The sequence below is a fragment of the Chiloscyllium plagiosum genome, chromosome 39, assembly GCF_004010195.1.
Source record: "Chiloscyllium plagiosum isolate BGI_BamShark_2017 chromosome 39, ASM401019v2, whole genome shotgun sequence".
Lineage (NCBI taxonomy): Eukaryota > Metazoa > Chordata > Chondrichthyes > Orectolobiformes > Hemiscylliidae > Chiloscyllium > Chiloscyllium plagiosum.
Window position 1 is genome coordinate 27,494,209 of NC_057748.1, and position 15,243 is coordinate 27,509,451.

General features: G+C 49.7%; 1 protein-coding gene across 1 annotated transcript in view; it reads right to left on the reverse strand.

Moving 5' to 3' along the window:
* The window catches only part of LOC122542058 (brevican core protein-like), a gene marked incomplete at its 5' end in the record, with an annotated part of 36,683 nt that overhangs the window by 5,092 nt on the left and 16,348 nt on the right, over nucleotides 1–15,243 (reverse strand). The window contains 3 exons of the mRNA XM_043679348.1: nucleotides 305–387; nucleotides 2,822–2,980; nucleotides 4,568–4,675. Coding sequence (XP_043535283.1) covers nucleotides 305–387; nucleotides 2,822–2,980; nucleotides 4,568–4,675 — 350 coding nt within the window. The remainder of the gene's footprint in view (nucleotides 1–304; nucleotides 388–2,821; nucleotides 2,981–4,567; nucleotides 4,676–15,243) is intronic.

Consider the following 15,243-nt stretch of genomic DNA (forward strand, 5'->3'; position numbering starts at 1 on the left):
AGGTCCCCTATTTCCCTTCCCCACTCCCCGTGGGAGCGAGTCCCCCATTCTCCCCCCCCCACCCCCCCACCCCACTCCCCGTGAGAGCAAGTCCCCCATTCTCCCCCACATCCTCCAGAGGCCAGTTCGTGCCTGCATTGTTCCCAGGATCTTCCTTGACCATTCACTCTGTTCCATCCAGTCTCAACAAAAGCTCCCCAACCTCCGGGTATTCATATTGGCCCTAGGCTGCACCCTCACCCCACTCCACTCACAAGGGGAGGATTTGATTGAAACCATCCCTTCACCTCCTTCAGCGACATACCAACTGATTTCCGTCCGACCACTGGAAGTCATTCTCAATGGTCTTGTCGTTCAGCCCGATCCACTGGTATTCCCGGAAGTGATCTGGGAAATTGGGGAGAAAAGAGGGGTTCAGTGTTATCTCCAGGAACTCACTCCCCTCGCCTGCCTGCCCCACGCTACCCACCAAACTAAGGGCAGAGGGGAACATCCGCATGTCCTAAAGTGTCGACAAAGCCCCTCAGCCCCCTGGTGCCCTTTGCAGTCATGCTAGCCCACTAGCTAGACATGGCAATAAAACTCCCCAAATTCAGTCCCAGCATTGTTGGATTGTCCCTGTTGGAAAGGTAGGCCCATGGTCCCACTACAGGTTAGGGACAAGTGGAAACCTTTGCTGCTTTTAAGCGCATAGCTGGACAAATATGATGAACTAAGGAGTAGAGGGATATGAGGACAGAGAGGGAGGTGGATGAGGAGGGAGTGGGAAGAGCTCATTTGGAGTTAACAGGACCGTAGACACCCAGCGTGAGACAAGTCCTCTGATATTCCTGTCCCTATGACCCAGTCTACTGCAGGCACCAAACCATCTCCATTTGAATAGAAGTCTCATAAACATGGGCTCATGGTCAAGTCTCAGTGACGACCACTCTCTCTCTCTCTCTCTCTCTCTCTCTCTTACCTCCCCCCCACCCCAGCCTCTGTCTCTGTCACCCGTCACTGAGTTGGTGAGACTGAATCACACTCTCAAACCTCAACCCAGTAGTTCTTGCATCAGTGCTGATGGAACAAGGCACTGTAGGAAGGTCAGTGCTGAGGGAGTGCTGCACTATAGGAGGGCATTGAGAGAGTGCTGCACTGTTAGAGGGTCAGCACTGAGGGATAGGGCACTGTTGGACAGTCGGTGCTGAGGGAGCACCACACTAAGAGGGTGAGCACTGAGGGAATGCCGCATGATCTAAGGTGGGCACTGAAGGAGCGCTGCACTGTCAGAGTGTCGGCACTGAGGGAGTGCCGCACTGTTAAGAGTCTCAGCACTGAGGGATAGGGCACTGTCGGACAGTCAGTGCTGAGGGAGCACCACACCTCGAGGATGAGCACTGAGGGAATGCTGCACTATCTAAGGTGGGCACTGAGGGAGCACTGCACTGTTGGAGGCTCAGCACTGAGAGAGCCACACTGTTGGAGTGGGCGCTGTGGGAGGGGCAGTGTTGAGGCAGTGCTGCACTGTTGGAGGGTCAGAATTGAGGGAGTGGGCGTTGTGGGAGGGTCAGTGCTGAAGGAGTACCACAGGGTTCGAGGGTCAGAACTGAGGGAGTGGGCGCTGTGGGAGGGTCAGTACTGAGGCAGTGCCGCACTGTTGGAGGGTCAGAACTGAGGGAGTGGGCGCTGTGGGGAGGGTCAGTGCTGAGCGAGTGGGTGCTGTGGGAGGGTCAGTGCTGAGGCAGCGCTCGACTGTTAGAGGGTCAGCACTGAGGGGTTGGGCGCTGCGGTAGGGTCAGTGCTGAGGCAGTGCTGCACCGTTGGAGGGTCAGCACTGAGGGAGGAGGCGCTGTCGGAGAGTTATTGCTGAGGGAGCAGGCACTGTTGGAGGGTCGATTGCTGAGGGATCAGGCACTGTGGGAGGGTCAGTGCTGAGGGAGTGCCGCACTGTCGGAGGGTCAGTGCTGAGGGAGTGGGCACTGTCAGAGGGTCAGTGCTGAGGGAGCAGGCACTGTCGGTGGGTCAGTGCTGAGGGAGTGGGCACTATTAGTGGGTCAGTGCTGAGGGAGCGGGCAATGTCAGAGGGTCAGTGCTGAGGGAGTGGGCACTGTCAGAGGGTCAGTGCTGAGGGATCAGGCACTGTCAGAGGATCAGTGCTGAAGGAGTGGGCACTGTCGGAGGGTCAGTACTGAGGGAGAGGTGCTGTTGGAGAGTCATTGCTGAGAGAGCAGGCACTGTTGGAGGGTCAGTACTGAGGGAGAGGTGCTGTTGGAGAGTCATTGCTGAGAGAGCAGGCACTGTTGGAGGGTCAGTGCTGAAGGAAAAGGTGCTGTTGGAGAGTCATTGCTGAGAGAGCAGGCACTGTTGGAGGGTCAGCGCTGAGGGAGGACGTGCTGTTGGAGAGTCATTGCTGAGAGAGCAGGCACTGTTGGAAGGTCAGTGCTGAAGGAATCCCAAGCTGTAGACACGCTGCCTTCTCAGATGTGATATTTAGCTCAGATGTAAAAAAATCTCACTGACAAAATTGCGAGGAACTGGGTGAGGGGTGTGCTAGGGTCAGGGGTGCATGGAATGTGCCAGGGGCACATCCTAAAGTCACCAACATCAAAAGAAAGATCAGATTGCATGTGACAGTAGCACTTGATGTTTGTGGAATCTTGCTGTGCACAAAGTAGTGACCTCATTTGTCTGTGACTTTGATTGCACAATCCTTTGCTGGCGATAGGAAATGTTGGAACATTCAAGGTTGAGAAAGGTGCTAATGAAATGCAAGTCCCTGTACACGGCCATTGGGGTTCTGCGTGAATTTGGCGATATGTCATTTGTACCCAAAGCTTACCATTAATGAATCTCTGTTCCTCGGGGGTCATGATACTGGTGAGGTGCCCCCCCTCACTCCGACATTGTTCCTCCGCTGTCTCCCACGTCCGGCGCACCCTGTGGTGCTTGTAGCAATTTCCCAGGAATTTCAGCCAGCCGGGTTCACAAGCCACCTCATCTAACTCAGGATACAAACAGCGCAGCGTCAATTCCAACACAGACCACTGTCCAGTCAGGCATCACTCCATCAACACACACACAGCAAGAGCTCTCTCTGCACTGACCTTCCAACAGTGCCCGCTCCCTCAGCACTGACCCTCTTGACAGTGGCCGCTCCCTCAGCATTGACCCTCCAACAGTGCCTGCTCCCTCAGCATTGACTGACAGTACAGTGCTCACTCACCACTGACCCTCCGACAGTGCCCACTCCCTCAGCATTGACCGTCCGACAGTGTTCGCTCCTTTAGCACTCCCTCAGCACTGACCCCCCCTGACAATGCCCGCTCCCTCAGCACTGACCCCCGATCGTGCATAATTCTGTCAGCACTGACATTCCAATGGCCACTCTCTCAGCACTGACCCGCTGACAGTGCTTGCTCCCTCAGCACTGACCCTCTGACAGTGCCCGTTCCCTCAGCACTGACCCTCTGACAGTGCCCGTTCCCTCAGCACTGACCCTCCAACATGGCCATTCCCTCAGCACTGACCCTCCGACAGTGCCAGCTCCCTCAGCACTGAGCCCCGATAGTACATAATTCTGTTGGCACTGACATTCCAACATGGCCACTCTCTCAGCACTGAACCTCTGACGGTGCCCATTCCTTCAGCATTGACCCCCCTGACAGTGTCTGTTCCCTCAGCACTGACCCCCGATCGTGCATAATTCTGTCAGCACTGACCCTCCAACAGTGCCCACTCCCTCAGTACTGACCCTCCGACAATGCCCACTCCCTCAGCATTGACCCTCCAACAGTGCCTGCTCCCTCAGCATTGACCGACAGTACAGTGCTCACTCACCACTGACCCTCCGACAGTGCCCACTCCCTCAGCACTGAGCCCCGATAGTACATAATTCTGTCGGCACTGACATTCCAACATGGCCACTCTCTCAGCACTGACCCTCTCACAGTGCCCGCTCCCTCAGCACCGTCCCTCTGACAGTGCCCACTCTCTCACCACTGACCCCCGATAGTGCAGAATTCTGTCAGCACTGACATTGCAACATAGTCACTCTCTCAGCACTGACCCTCTGACAGTGCCCGCTTCCTCATCACTGACCCTCTGACAGTGCCCGCTCCCTCAGCACTAACCTGCTGGCAGTGTCCGTTCCCTCAGCACTGACCCTCTGGCAGTGTCCGTTCCCTCAGCACTGACCCTCTGACAGTGCCCGCTTCCTCATCACTGACCCTCTGACAGTGCCAGCTAACCCTCTGGCAGTGTCCGTTCCCTCAGCACTGACCCTCTGGCAGTGTCCGTTCCCTCAGCACTGACCCTGTGACAGTGCCCGCTTCCTCATCACTGACCCTCTGACAGTGCCAGCTCCCTCAGCACTAACCCTCTGGCAGTGTCCGTTCCCTCAGCACTGACCCTCTGACAGTGTCCGTTGCCTAAGTATCAGTATGCAGTATCAGTATGCCAGCTTAAATGCTGTGCTGAATTCTCTGAAATGGCTTTTGAAAACCACAACATTTGGATGGTTATCTGGGAGATATAGTTGAACTGCTGTTGCCCCACACAGGGACAAGGGCAGCTGTCTAAGACTCACCCAGGTGGCAGAGGCTGCCTGTATAGGTTGGCAAACAGAGACATTGAAAGATGTTGTCCTCCTCGACACAGGTTCCTCCATTCACACAGGGGTTTGGGTAGCAGGGATCTGAAACAATGAGAGTGGCTAGACTGAATCAGATATCAGCACAGTTTGTTTATCACACGCTGTTTCTGAGAGGCAGCACAGCGGGAGCTACAGCCAACAACTGCCTGGTTGGGGCCGTGAGTGATCAGCCATCTCTGTCCCGGGGGGCTGTCAGCTGCTCTCCCATTAGAGAGGGAACTGGCTGACCATGAGGTGAAAGTTAGGGGAAGAGACAGGCTGAGAATGTGAGGCCTTCAGTGTATTCTCAGCAGAAACGGTGATTGGACCGCAGTCAGTGCAGAGAACAACAAGGGTAAGCAAATACAGGCAGAGAGCAGTTCATACCTGCGTATCATTGTGAGGGTTAAACACAGAGTGAGAGGGTTCAACACAGAGTGAGAGCGTGCAACAGAGAGTGTGAGGGTTAAACACAGTGAGAGGGTTAGAGAGAGAAAGAGAGGCTTAAGCAGAGAATGTAAGTGTTACACAAATTAAACAGAGACTATCAGGGTTAAGCAGAGTATGAGGGTTAAACAGAGAGAGAGGGTTAAACACAGAGAGTGAGAGGGTTAAATAGAGTGTGAAGGTTAAACAGATAGTGAGAGGGTTAAACAGAGAGTGTGAGGGTTAAACACAGAGAGTGAGAGGGTTAAACACAGAGAGTGTGAGGGTTAAAAACAGAGTGAGAGGGTTAAACACAGAGAGTGTGAGGATTAAACAGAGAGAGTGGGAGGGTTAACAAAGAGAGTGAGAAGGTTAAACAGAGTGAGAGAGTTAAGCAGAGAGTGAGAGGGTTAAACGGAGTGGGAGGGTTAAACACAGAGTGGGAGGGTTAAACACAGAGTGAGAGGATTAAACACAGAGAGTGAGAGGGTTAAATAGAGTGTGAAGGTTAAAACAGATAGTGAAAGGGTTAAACAGAGACTGGGAGGGTTAAACACAGAGACTGGGAGGGTTAAACACAGAGAGTGAGAGGGTTAGACAGAGAGTGTGAGGGTTAAACAAGAGTGAGAGGGTTAAACAGAGAGTGGGAGGGTTAAACACTGGGAGGGTTAAACACAGTGAGTGGGTTAAACAGAGAGTGAGAGGGTTAAACACAGAGAGTGAGTGGGTTAAACAGAGTGACAGGGTTAAACAGAGAGTGCGAGGGTTAAACAGAGAGTGTGAGGGTTTAACAGTGAATGCGAGGGTTAAACACAGAGAGTGGGAGGGTTAAACAGAGAATGAGAGGGTTAAACAAGTAGAGTGAGAGGGTTAATCAGAGAGTAAGAGGGTAAAACACAGAGTGGGAAGGTTAAATACAGAGAGTGTGAGGGTTAAACACAAAGAGTGTGAGGGTTAAACACAGAGTGAGAGGGTTAAACACAGAGACTGTGAGGGTTAAACACAGAGAGTGGGAGGGTTAAACACAGAGAGTGAGCGGGTTAAACACAGAGAATGGGAGGGTTAAACTCAGAGAGTGAGAGGGTTAAACATAGAGTGTGAGGATTAAACACAGAGTGGGAGGGTTAAACACAGAGAGTGAGAGGGTTAAACACAGAGAGTGAGCGGGTTAAACATAGAGTGTGAGGATTAAACACAGAGTGGGAGGGTTAAACACAGAGAGTGGGAGGGTTAAATACAGTGTGAGAGGGTTAAACACAGAGTGTGAGGGTTAAACATAGAGAGCGGGAGGGTTAAACACAGAGAGTGAGAGGGTTAAATAGAGTGTGAGAGGGTTAAACACAGAGTAAGAGGGTAAAACACAGAGTGGGAAGGTTAAATACAGAGAGTGAGAGGGTTAAACAGAGAGAATGAGGGTTAAACACAGAGAGTGAGAGGGATAAATAGAGTGTGAGAGGGTTAAACACAGAGAGTGGGAGGGTTAAACACAGAGAGTGGGAGGGTTAAACACAGAGAGTGAGAGGGTTAAACACAGAGAATGGGAGGGTTAAACACAGAGAGTGAGAGGGTTAAATAGAGTGTGAGAGGGTTAAACATAGAGTGTGAGGATTAAACACAGTGGGAGGGTTAAACACAGAGAGTGGGAGGGTTAAATACAGTGTGAGAGGGTTAAATAGAGAGTGTGAGGGTTAAACATAGAGAGTGGGAGGGTTAAACATAGAGAGTGGGAGGGTTAAACACAGAGAGTGAGAGGGTTAAACATAAAGAGTGGGAGGGTTAAACCCAGAGAGGGAGAGGGTTAAACACAGAGAGTGAGAGGGTTAAATAGAGTGTGAGACGGTTTAACACAGAGAGTGTGAGGATTAAACACAGAGTGTGAGGGTTAAACACAGAGAGTGAGAGGGTTAAACACAGTGAGTGAGAGGGTTAAATAGAGTGTGAGAGGGTTAAACACAGAGAGTGGTAGGGTTAAACACAGAGTGAGAGGGTTAAATAGAGTGTGAGAGAGTTAAACACAGAATGTGAGGGTTAAACAGAGAGTGACAGAGTTAAACACAGAGTTTGAGGGTTAAACACAGAGCGAGAGGGTTAAACACAATGTGAGGGTTAAGCACAGAGAGTGTGAGGGTTAAGTACAGAGTGAGAGGGTTAAATAGAGAGTGTGAGGGTTAAACACAGAGAGTGGGAGCATTAAACACAGAGTGTGAGGGTTAAACACAGAGTGAGAGGGTTAAACAGAGAGTGGGAGGGTTAAACACAGAGAGTGAGAGGGTTAAATACAGAGAGTTGGAAGGTTAAATACAGAGAATGGGAGGGTTAAACACAGAGTGAGAAGGTTAAATAAAGTGTGAGTGGGTTAAACACAGAGAGTGAGAGGGTTAAACATAAAGAGTGGTAGGGTTAAACACAGAGAATGAGAGGGTTAAATAGAGTGTGAGAAGGTTAAACACAGAGTGTGAGGGTTAAACACAGTAGGTGGGAGGGTTAAACACAGAGTGAGAGGGTTAAACACAGAGAGTGGGAGGGTTAAACACAGAGAGTGAGAGGGTTAAACACAGAGAGTGAGGGTTAAACATAGAGAGCGGGAGGGTTAAACACAGAGAGTGAGAGGGTTAAATAGAGTGTGAGAGAGTTAAACACAGAGAGTGGGAGATTTAAATACAGAGAGTGGGAGAGTTAAACACACAGTGTGAGAGGGTTAAACACAGAGTGGGAGGGTTAAACACAGAGTGAGAGGGTTAAACACAGAGTGAGAGGGTTAAATAGAGTGTGAGAGGGATAAACACAGAGTGTGAGGGTTAAACACAGAGTGAGAGGGTTAAACAGAGAGTGTGAGGGTTAAACACAGAGAGTGTGAGGGTTAAACACAGAGTGAGAGGGTTAAACAGAGCGAGTGGGAGCGTTAAACACAGAGTGGGAGGGTTAAACAGAGCGAGTGGGAGCGTTAAACACGGAGAGTGGGAGGGTTAAACAGAGCAAGTGGGAGCGTTAAACACAGAGAGTGGGAGGGTTAAATACAGAGAGTGAGAGGGTTAAATAGAGTGTGAGAGAGTTAAACACAGAGTTGTGAGGGTTAAACACAGAGAGTGAGAGGGTTAAACATAAAGAGTGGGAGGGTTAAACACAGAGTGAGAGGGTTAAATAGAGTGTGAGAGAGTTAAACACAGAGAGTGGGAGGGTTAAATACAGAGAGTGGGAGAGTTAAACACACAGTGTGAGAGGGTTAAACACAGAGAGTGTGAGGGTTAAACACAGAGTGAGAGGGTTAAACAGAGAGAGTGGGAGGGTTAAACACAGAGAATGAGAGGGTTAAACACAAAAAGTTGGAGCGTTAAACACAGAGAGTGAGAGGGTTAAACACAGAGTGAGAGGGTTAAATAGAGAGTGAGAGAGTTTCAGAGAGTGTGAGGGTTAAACACAGAGAGTGGGAGGGTTAAACACAGAGAGTCTGTGGGTTAAACACAGAATGTGAGGGTTAAACAGAGAGTGAGAGAGTTTCAGAGAGTCTGTGGGTTAAACACAGAGAGTGAGAGGGTTAAATAGAGTGTGAGAGGGTTAAACAAGGAGAGTGGGAGCGTTAAACACAGAGTGTGAGGGTTAAACACAGAGTGAGAGGGTTAAACAGAGAGTGGGAGGGTTAAACACAGAGAGTGTGAGGGTTAAATACAGAGAGTGAGAAGGTTAAATAGAGTGGGAGGGTTAAACACAGAGTGAGAGGGTTTAACACAGAGAGTGTGAGGGTTAAACACAGAGAGTGAGAGGGTTAAATAGAGTGTGAGTAGGTTAAACACAAAGAGTGGGAGTGTTAAACACAGAGAGTGGGAGTGTTAAACACAGAGAGTGGGAGGGTTAAACACAGAGTGAGAGGGTTAAACAGAGCGAGTGAGATCGTTAAACACAGAGAGTGGGAGGATTAAACACAGAGTGGGAGGGTTAAACAGAGAGAGTGGGAGGGTTAAACACAGAGAGTGAGAGGGTTAAACACAGAGAGTGGGAGGGTTAAACACAGAGTGAGAGGGTTAAACACAGAGAGTGTGAGGGTTAAATACAAAGAATGGAAGGGTTAAATACAGAGAGTGGGAGGGTTAAACACAGAGAGTGTGAGGGTTAAACACAGAGAGTGAGAGGGTTAAATAGAGTGTGAGAGGGTTAAACACAGAGAGTGGGAACGTTAAACACAGAGTGTGAGGGTTAAACACAATGAGAGGGTTAAACAGAGAGTGGGAGGGTTAAACACGGTGTGTGAGGGTTAAACACAGAGAGTGTGAGGGTTAAACACAGAGAGTGTGAGGGTTAAACACAGAGTGGGAGCTTTAAACACAGAGAGTATGAGGGTTAAATACAGAGAGTGAGAAGGTTAAATAGAGTGTGAGTGGGTTAAACACAGAGAGTGTGAGGGTTAAACACAGAAAGTGGGAGGGTTAAACAGAGAGTGGGAGGGTTAAGCAGAGAGAGTGGGAGGGTTAAACATAAAGAGTGTGAGGGTTAAACAGAGAATGTGAGGGCTAATCAGTAAGTGAAAGGGTTAAGCAGAGAGAGTGGGAGGGTTAAACAGAGTGGGAGGGTTAAACAGACAGTGGGAGGGTTAAACAGAGAGTGGGAGGGTTAAACAGAGAGTGGGAGGGTAAAATAGAGAGTGTGAGGGTTAAACACAGAGTGAGAGGGTTAAACCGAGAGTGTGAGGGTTAAACGGAGAGAGTGGGAGGGTTAAACACAGAGAGTGAGAGGGTTAAACAGAGAGTGTGAGGGTTAAACGGAGAGAGTGGGAGGGTTAAACACAGAGAGTGGGAGGGTTAAACAGTGTGAGGGTTAAACAAAAAGTGTGAGGGTTAAACAGAGAGAGAGTCTAAGAGTTAAACAGAGGGAGTATGAGGGCTAAGCACAGAGTCATGATTTGGAGATGTTGGACTGGGTTGTACAAAGTTAAAAATCACACAACACCAGGTTATAGCCCAACAGGTTTAATTGGAAGCACTAGCACACAGAGTGAGGGTTAAACAGAGAGTGAGAGAGCTAAACACAGAGAGTTTGAGGGTTAAACAGAGCATGCGAGGGTTAAACACAGAGTGAGGGTTAAACAGAGAGTGAGAGAGCTAAACACAGAGAGTTTGAGGGTTAAACACATAGAGTGAGGTGGTTAAACAGAGCATGCGAGGGTTAAACACAGAATGTGAGGGTTAAACAGAGAGTGAGAGAGTTAAACACAGAGAGTGAGAGAGTTAAACACAGAGAGTTTGAGGGTTAAACAGAGCATGCGAGGGTTAAACACCGAGTGAGGGTTAAACAGAGAGTGAGAGAGTTAAACACAGAGTTTGAGGGTTAAACACTTAGAGTGAGGTGGTTAAACAGAGCATGCGAGGGTTAAACACCGAGTGAGGGTTAAACAGAGAGTGAGAGAGTTAAACACAGAGTTTGAGGGTTAAACACTTAGAGTGAGGTGGTTAAACAGAGCATGCGAGGGTTAAACACAGAGTGAGGTTTAAACAGAGAGTGTGAGGGTTAAACAGAGGGAGTGAGAGGGTTAAACAGTGTGAGGGCCAAACACAGATTGTGAGCATTAAAAAGAGAGTGTGAGGGTTAAACAATGTGAGGATTAAACAGAGAGTGAGCAGGTTAAACAGAGATTGAGAGGGATAAATCGAGAGTGTAAGGGTTAAACACAGAGAGTGTGAGGGTTAAACAGAGAGAGGGTTAAACAGAGAGGGTTAAACAGTGTGAGGTTAAACAGAGAGATTGTGAGGGTTAAATAGTGTGTCTGAGGGTTAAACAGTGAGGGGGGTTAAACGCACTGTGAGGGTTAAACAGAGAGTGTGAGGCTTAAACAATGTGAGGGTTAAACAGAGTGTGTGGGTTAAATATAATGTGAGAGGGTTAATCAGAGAGTGTGAGGCTTAAACAGAGCGTGAGATGGCTAAATAGAGTGTAAGAGGGTTAAACAGAGAGCATGGGGTTAAATAGAGAGTGTAAGTTAAACAGCAAGTGAGGGTTATACACAGAGAGTGAGGATTAAACACAGAGTGTGAGGGTTATACACTGAGAGAGTGAGGGTTAAACACAGAGAGAGTGAGGGTTAAACACAGAGAGTGTGAGGGTTAAACACAGAGTCTGAGACAGTTAAACAGAGAGTGAGGGCTAAATAGAGTGTGAGAGGGTTAAACAGAGAGTAAAAGGGTTAAACACAGAATGAGAGGGTTAAACAGAGAGCAAGAGGGTTAAACACAGAATGAGAGGGTTAAACAGAGAATAAAAGAGTTAACCACAGAATGAAAGGGTTAAACAGTAAGAGGGTTAAACACAGAGAGTGAGAGGGTTAAACAGAGTCTGAGGGCTAAATAGCATGTGAGAGGGTTAAACAGAGAACGTGAGGGTTAAATGCAGAATGAGGGTTAAACAGAGAGTGAGAGGGTTAAGTGAAGTGAGAGAATTAAACAGTGTGAGAGGGTTAAACAGAGTGCTAGGGTTAAACAGAGAGAGTGTGAGGGTTAAACAGAATGTGTAAGGTTTAAATAGTGAGCATGATTAAACAGCACACATCAATGTGAATGTTAATGTAATTTGTTGTTTGAATTTAGGTTCTGTGCTGATTGATTTCTCTTGGTACGGTTGGACGTTGTTGTCTGCTCCTCCTTCAGATGACAGAACCAGTTGTCTTAGCATGTGTAAAGGGGGCTTGTCACAATGAACGTGATTATCAGTCGGTGCTGCCGTGGTCATCCATGACCCCTTTTGGCAAATTGGGCTCTGCATTCTCGGGACCAGTCTCATAGGTGCTGCCTCCAGCATTAGTCTGGCCTATCCTCGATTCCCATTGCTCCATCCTTGGGGGCTGTGCTATCAGCTGTCTGCTTGTGGGGGTGTCCTGAAACCCTCTTCCTTATTAACTGACCCAGTTTCCCTGTGTGTTTGGCTGCCTGGACTAGGTTGATTCCTGGTATGAAAGGTTAGCCTTACAAGGTAAGGTTGAGCAGGGTTGGCCTGTCAGAGTTTAGAAGAATGAGAGGCGATCTTAGTGAAACATCCAAGGTCCTGAGGGGGGACCTTAACAGGGGTGGCGGCTGAGAGGATGTTTCCCTCATTGCGGGAGGGAGAGGGTGGTGCACAATTTCAGAATGAGGGCTCCCCCATGAAGATGGGGATGAGGAGGAATTTGTTCTCTCAGCTGGTGGTGGCAATCAAACAAGTACAGATAGCAACTCTCTGGGTGGAAGGCCATTCTGCCCATTGTCCCCAGGCCAGCTCTTTGGAACAGCTCTCCAATCAGCGCCACTCCTCCCTCCACCCCGATTCTTTCCCCTCCCCTTCATTGCCCCTGTAAATCTTCCCCATCCAGTGTTTCTCCATGTCCCACTGAACTTTTGCAGGTTCCTGTAGAACCTGCTCCCTTCCAAGTAGCATAAGAACTTGCCATGCTGAAAAATAAACTCTCCTCCTCTCCCCCAGGCTCTGTTGGTTTTGCCGATTCTCTTCAATCCATGCCTCCCTCTGGTGACCAACTCTCCTGCCAGGAGGAACTGTTTCTCACTCATTTCTTTCATCAAAAGGGTTGGACAGTCAGTGCCAAAGGACAGTTTCACCATTGGAGGGTCAGCACTGAGGGAGCGGGCACTGTCAGAGGGTCAGCACTGAGGGAGCGGGCACTATCAGAGGGTCAGTGCTGAGGGAGCGGGCACTATCAGAGGGTCAGTGCTGAGGGATCAGGCACTATCAGAGGGTCAGTGCTGAGGGAATGGCTCTGTCAGAGGGGCAGCGCTGAGGGTGTGGGCACTGTCAGAGAGTCAGCGCTGAGGGAGTGGGCACTGTCTGAGGGTCAGTGCTGAGGGAATGGCTCTGTCAGAGGGGCACCGTTGAGGGTGTGGGCATTGTTAGAGGGTCAGCCCTGAGGGAGTGCTGCACTGTCAGCACTGAGGGAGTGCTGCACTATCTGAGGGTCAGTACAGAGGGAGTGCTGCACTGTCTGAAGGTCAGTACTGAGGGAATGGCTCTGTCAGAGGGGCAGTGCTGAGGGTGTGGGCACTGTCAGAGAGTCAGCGCTGAGGGAGTGGGCACTGTCTGAGGGAGTGCTGCACTGTCGGAGGATCAGTACTGAGAGAGTGCTGCACTGTCTGAGGGTCAGTACAGAGGGAGTGCTGCACTGTCTGAGGGTCAGTACTGAGGGGGCACTGCACTGTCGGAGGGTCAGTACTGAGAGAGTGCTGCACTGTCTGAGGGTCAGTACTGAGGGAGTGCTGCACTGTCTGAGGGTCAGTACTGAGGGGGCACTGCACTGTCGGAGGATCAGTACTGAGAGAGTGCTGCACTGTCTGAGGGTCAGTACTGAGAGAGTGCTGCACTGTCTGAGGGTCAGTACTGAGGGAGTACTGCATTGTCTGAGGGTCAGTACCGAGGGAGTGCTGCACTGTCTGATGGTCAGTACTGATGGAACGCTGCACTGTCGGAGGATCAGTACTGAGGGAGCGCTGCACTGTTGAAGGATCAGTACTGAGGGAGCGCTGCACTGTCTGAGGGTCAGCACTGAGGGAGTGCTGCACTGTCGGAGGGTCTGTACTGAGGGAGTGCTGCACTGTTGGAGGGTCAGTACTAAGGGAGTACTGCACTGTCTGAGGGTCAGCACTGAGGGAGTGCTGCGTTGTCTGAGGGTCAGCACTGAGGAAGTACTGCACTATCGGAGGGTCAGTACTGAGGGAGTGCTGCACTGTCTGAGGGTCAGTGCTGAGGGAGCACTGCATTAGCAGAGGGTCAGTGCTGAGGAAATGTGCAATGTTGGATGGTCAGTACTGAGTAAGTGAGGACTGTCAGAGGATAATTTGGAGCTAATAGTTATCCCATAGTCAGCATCACGATCTGTTTCGTCATTGCCTCACTGCTTTTGGGAGCATGCTGTGCACCAGTGGGATGTTGTGTTTGTGCCGTATCCTGTTGAGTAATTTGGGACAGCCCTGTGTGTAAACAAGAGGTGCGCGTGAACTACAACATCATCCTTCCTCTACCTCTGGAGTTTCAGCTGATCCCTCCCTCACCCTCACCCTCACCCTTACCCTCAACAATGGAAGACACCCCAGGCAGCCAAGGCTGAAGGCTCCTCCCTAACCTCCTCTCCTCCAACTCCCCCTCAAAACCCCTCCAAGTCTACCCTAACATTTTAAAGCACCTAGCGACAGTGGGAATTGAATTGAAGAGAAAAGATGAGTCAGTGGGGGGGAGGGAGCGGAAAGGACAGTAGGAAAGATGAGTTAGTGGCTGAATTAGTTACAGAATAAAGACTCAGCAGTGATAGAGGTTGTCTGTAAAATACCTTTAATAGCAACTTTCATAGAAATTATTAACATCTTACACTTCACAGAAGCTCTCAGGAAACATCATGCAAAGGCAAAATTTCCTCCTGCTTTTCAATCTTTTTTAAATTAAAAAAAAATGAGTGTTAGTTGGACATGGCAGAAAGGGCTGCTGAAATCTGCAGACAGAGAAGTGAGGGTTCACAGTTATAAGAGCCATATCAGAGTCAAAATATCTCTCTCTCTGCACAGACCCTGCTGAGTTTCCTCAGGCCTTGCTGCTTTGATTTTAGACCTACAGCTTTTTTGAGTTCGGCGCTTGCTGGTTTGTCCTCTCAAGCCAACCTGAAAGATGCATTGCTTTTTTAAAAACATCCATGACATGTGGGACCTTGGCATTGCTGTTCACACTGCCATTTACTGCCCAGAAGGCACCTAACCAGATAATGCCCACCCCAATTGCTGTGAACCATAACCCAGTAAGGATGGCAGATTTCCTTCCCCTTGAATGAAACCACCCTCCCCCCACTACTCCCAATGGGGTTCTTAATGACAATTGACATGGGGCATTGTAACGTTTTAAAATTCCAGATCTTTGCACCGAATCCTCGTTAGAATTCAACTCCCCTGTCCCTGTGATGTTTACCCGCGACCCTGATAAACAGCCCCAGTCACACCAGGGCACCGCTGTGCTCGGAAATTATAGGCAGGCAGAGTGAGGGGACAGACTTCCAGGAGGCGGGGAAGAGGGAGAGGGGAGGAGGATGAGAGGGACCACCAATTGAGCGAAGGTGACGGGAGGAAGTAGGGGAGGGAATAGAAAGAAGAGGGACAGAGGGCATGGGAGAAGGGATGGCAGAGGGGAGAGAAGGAGGGAATAAGGATAAGGGGAAAACAGGGAGTGGGGAGTGGGAGAATGAGGGTGGGGAGTGG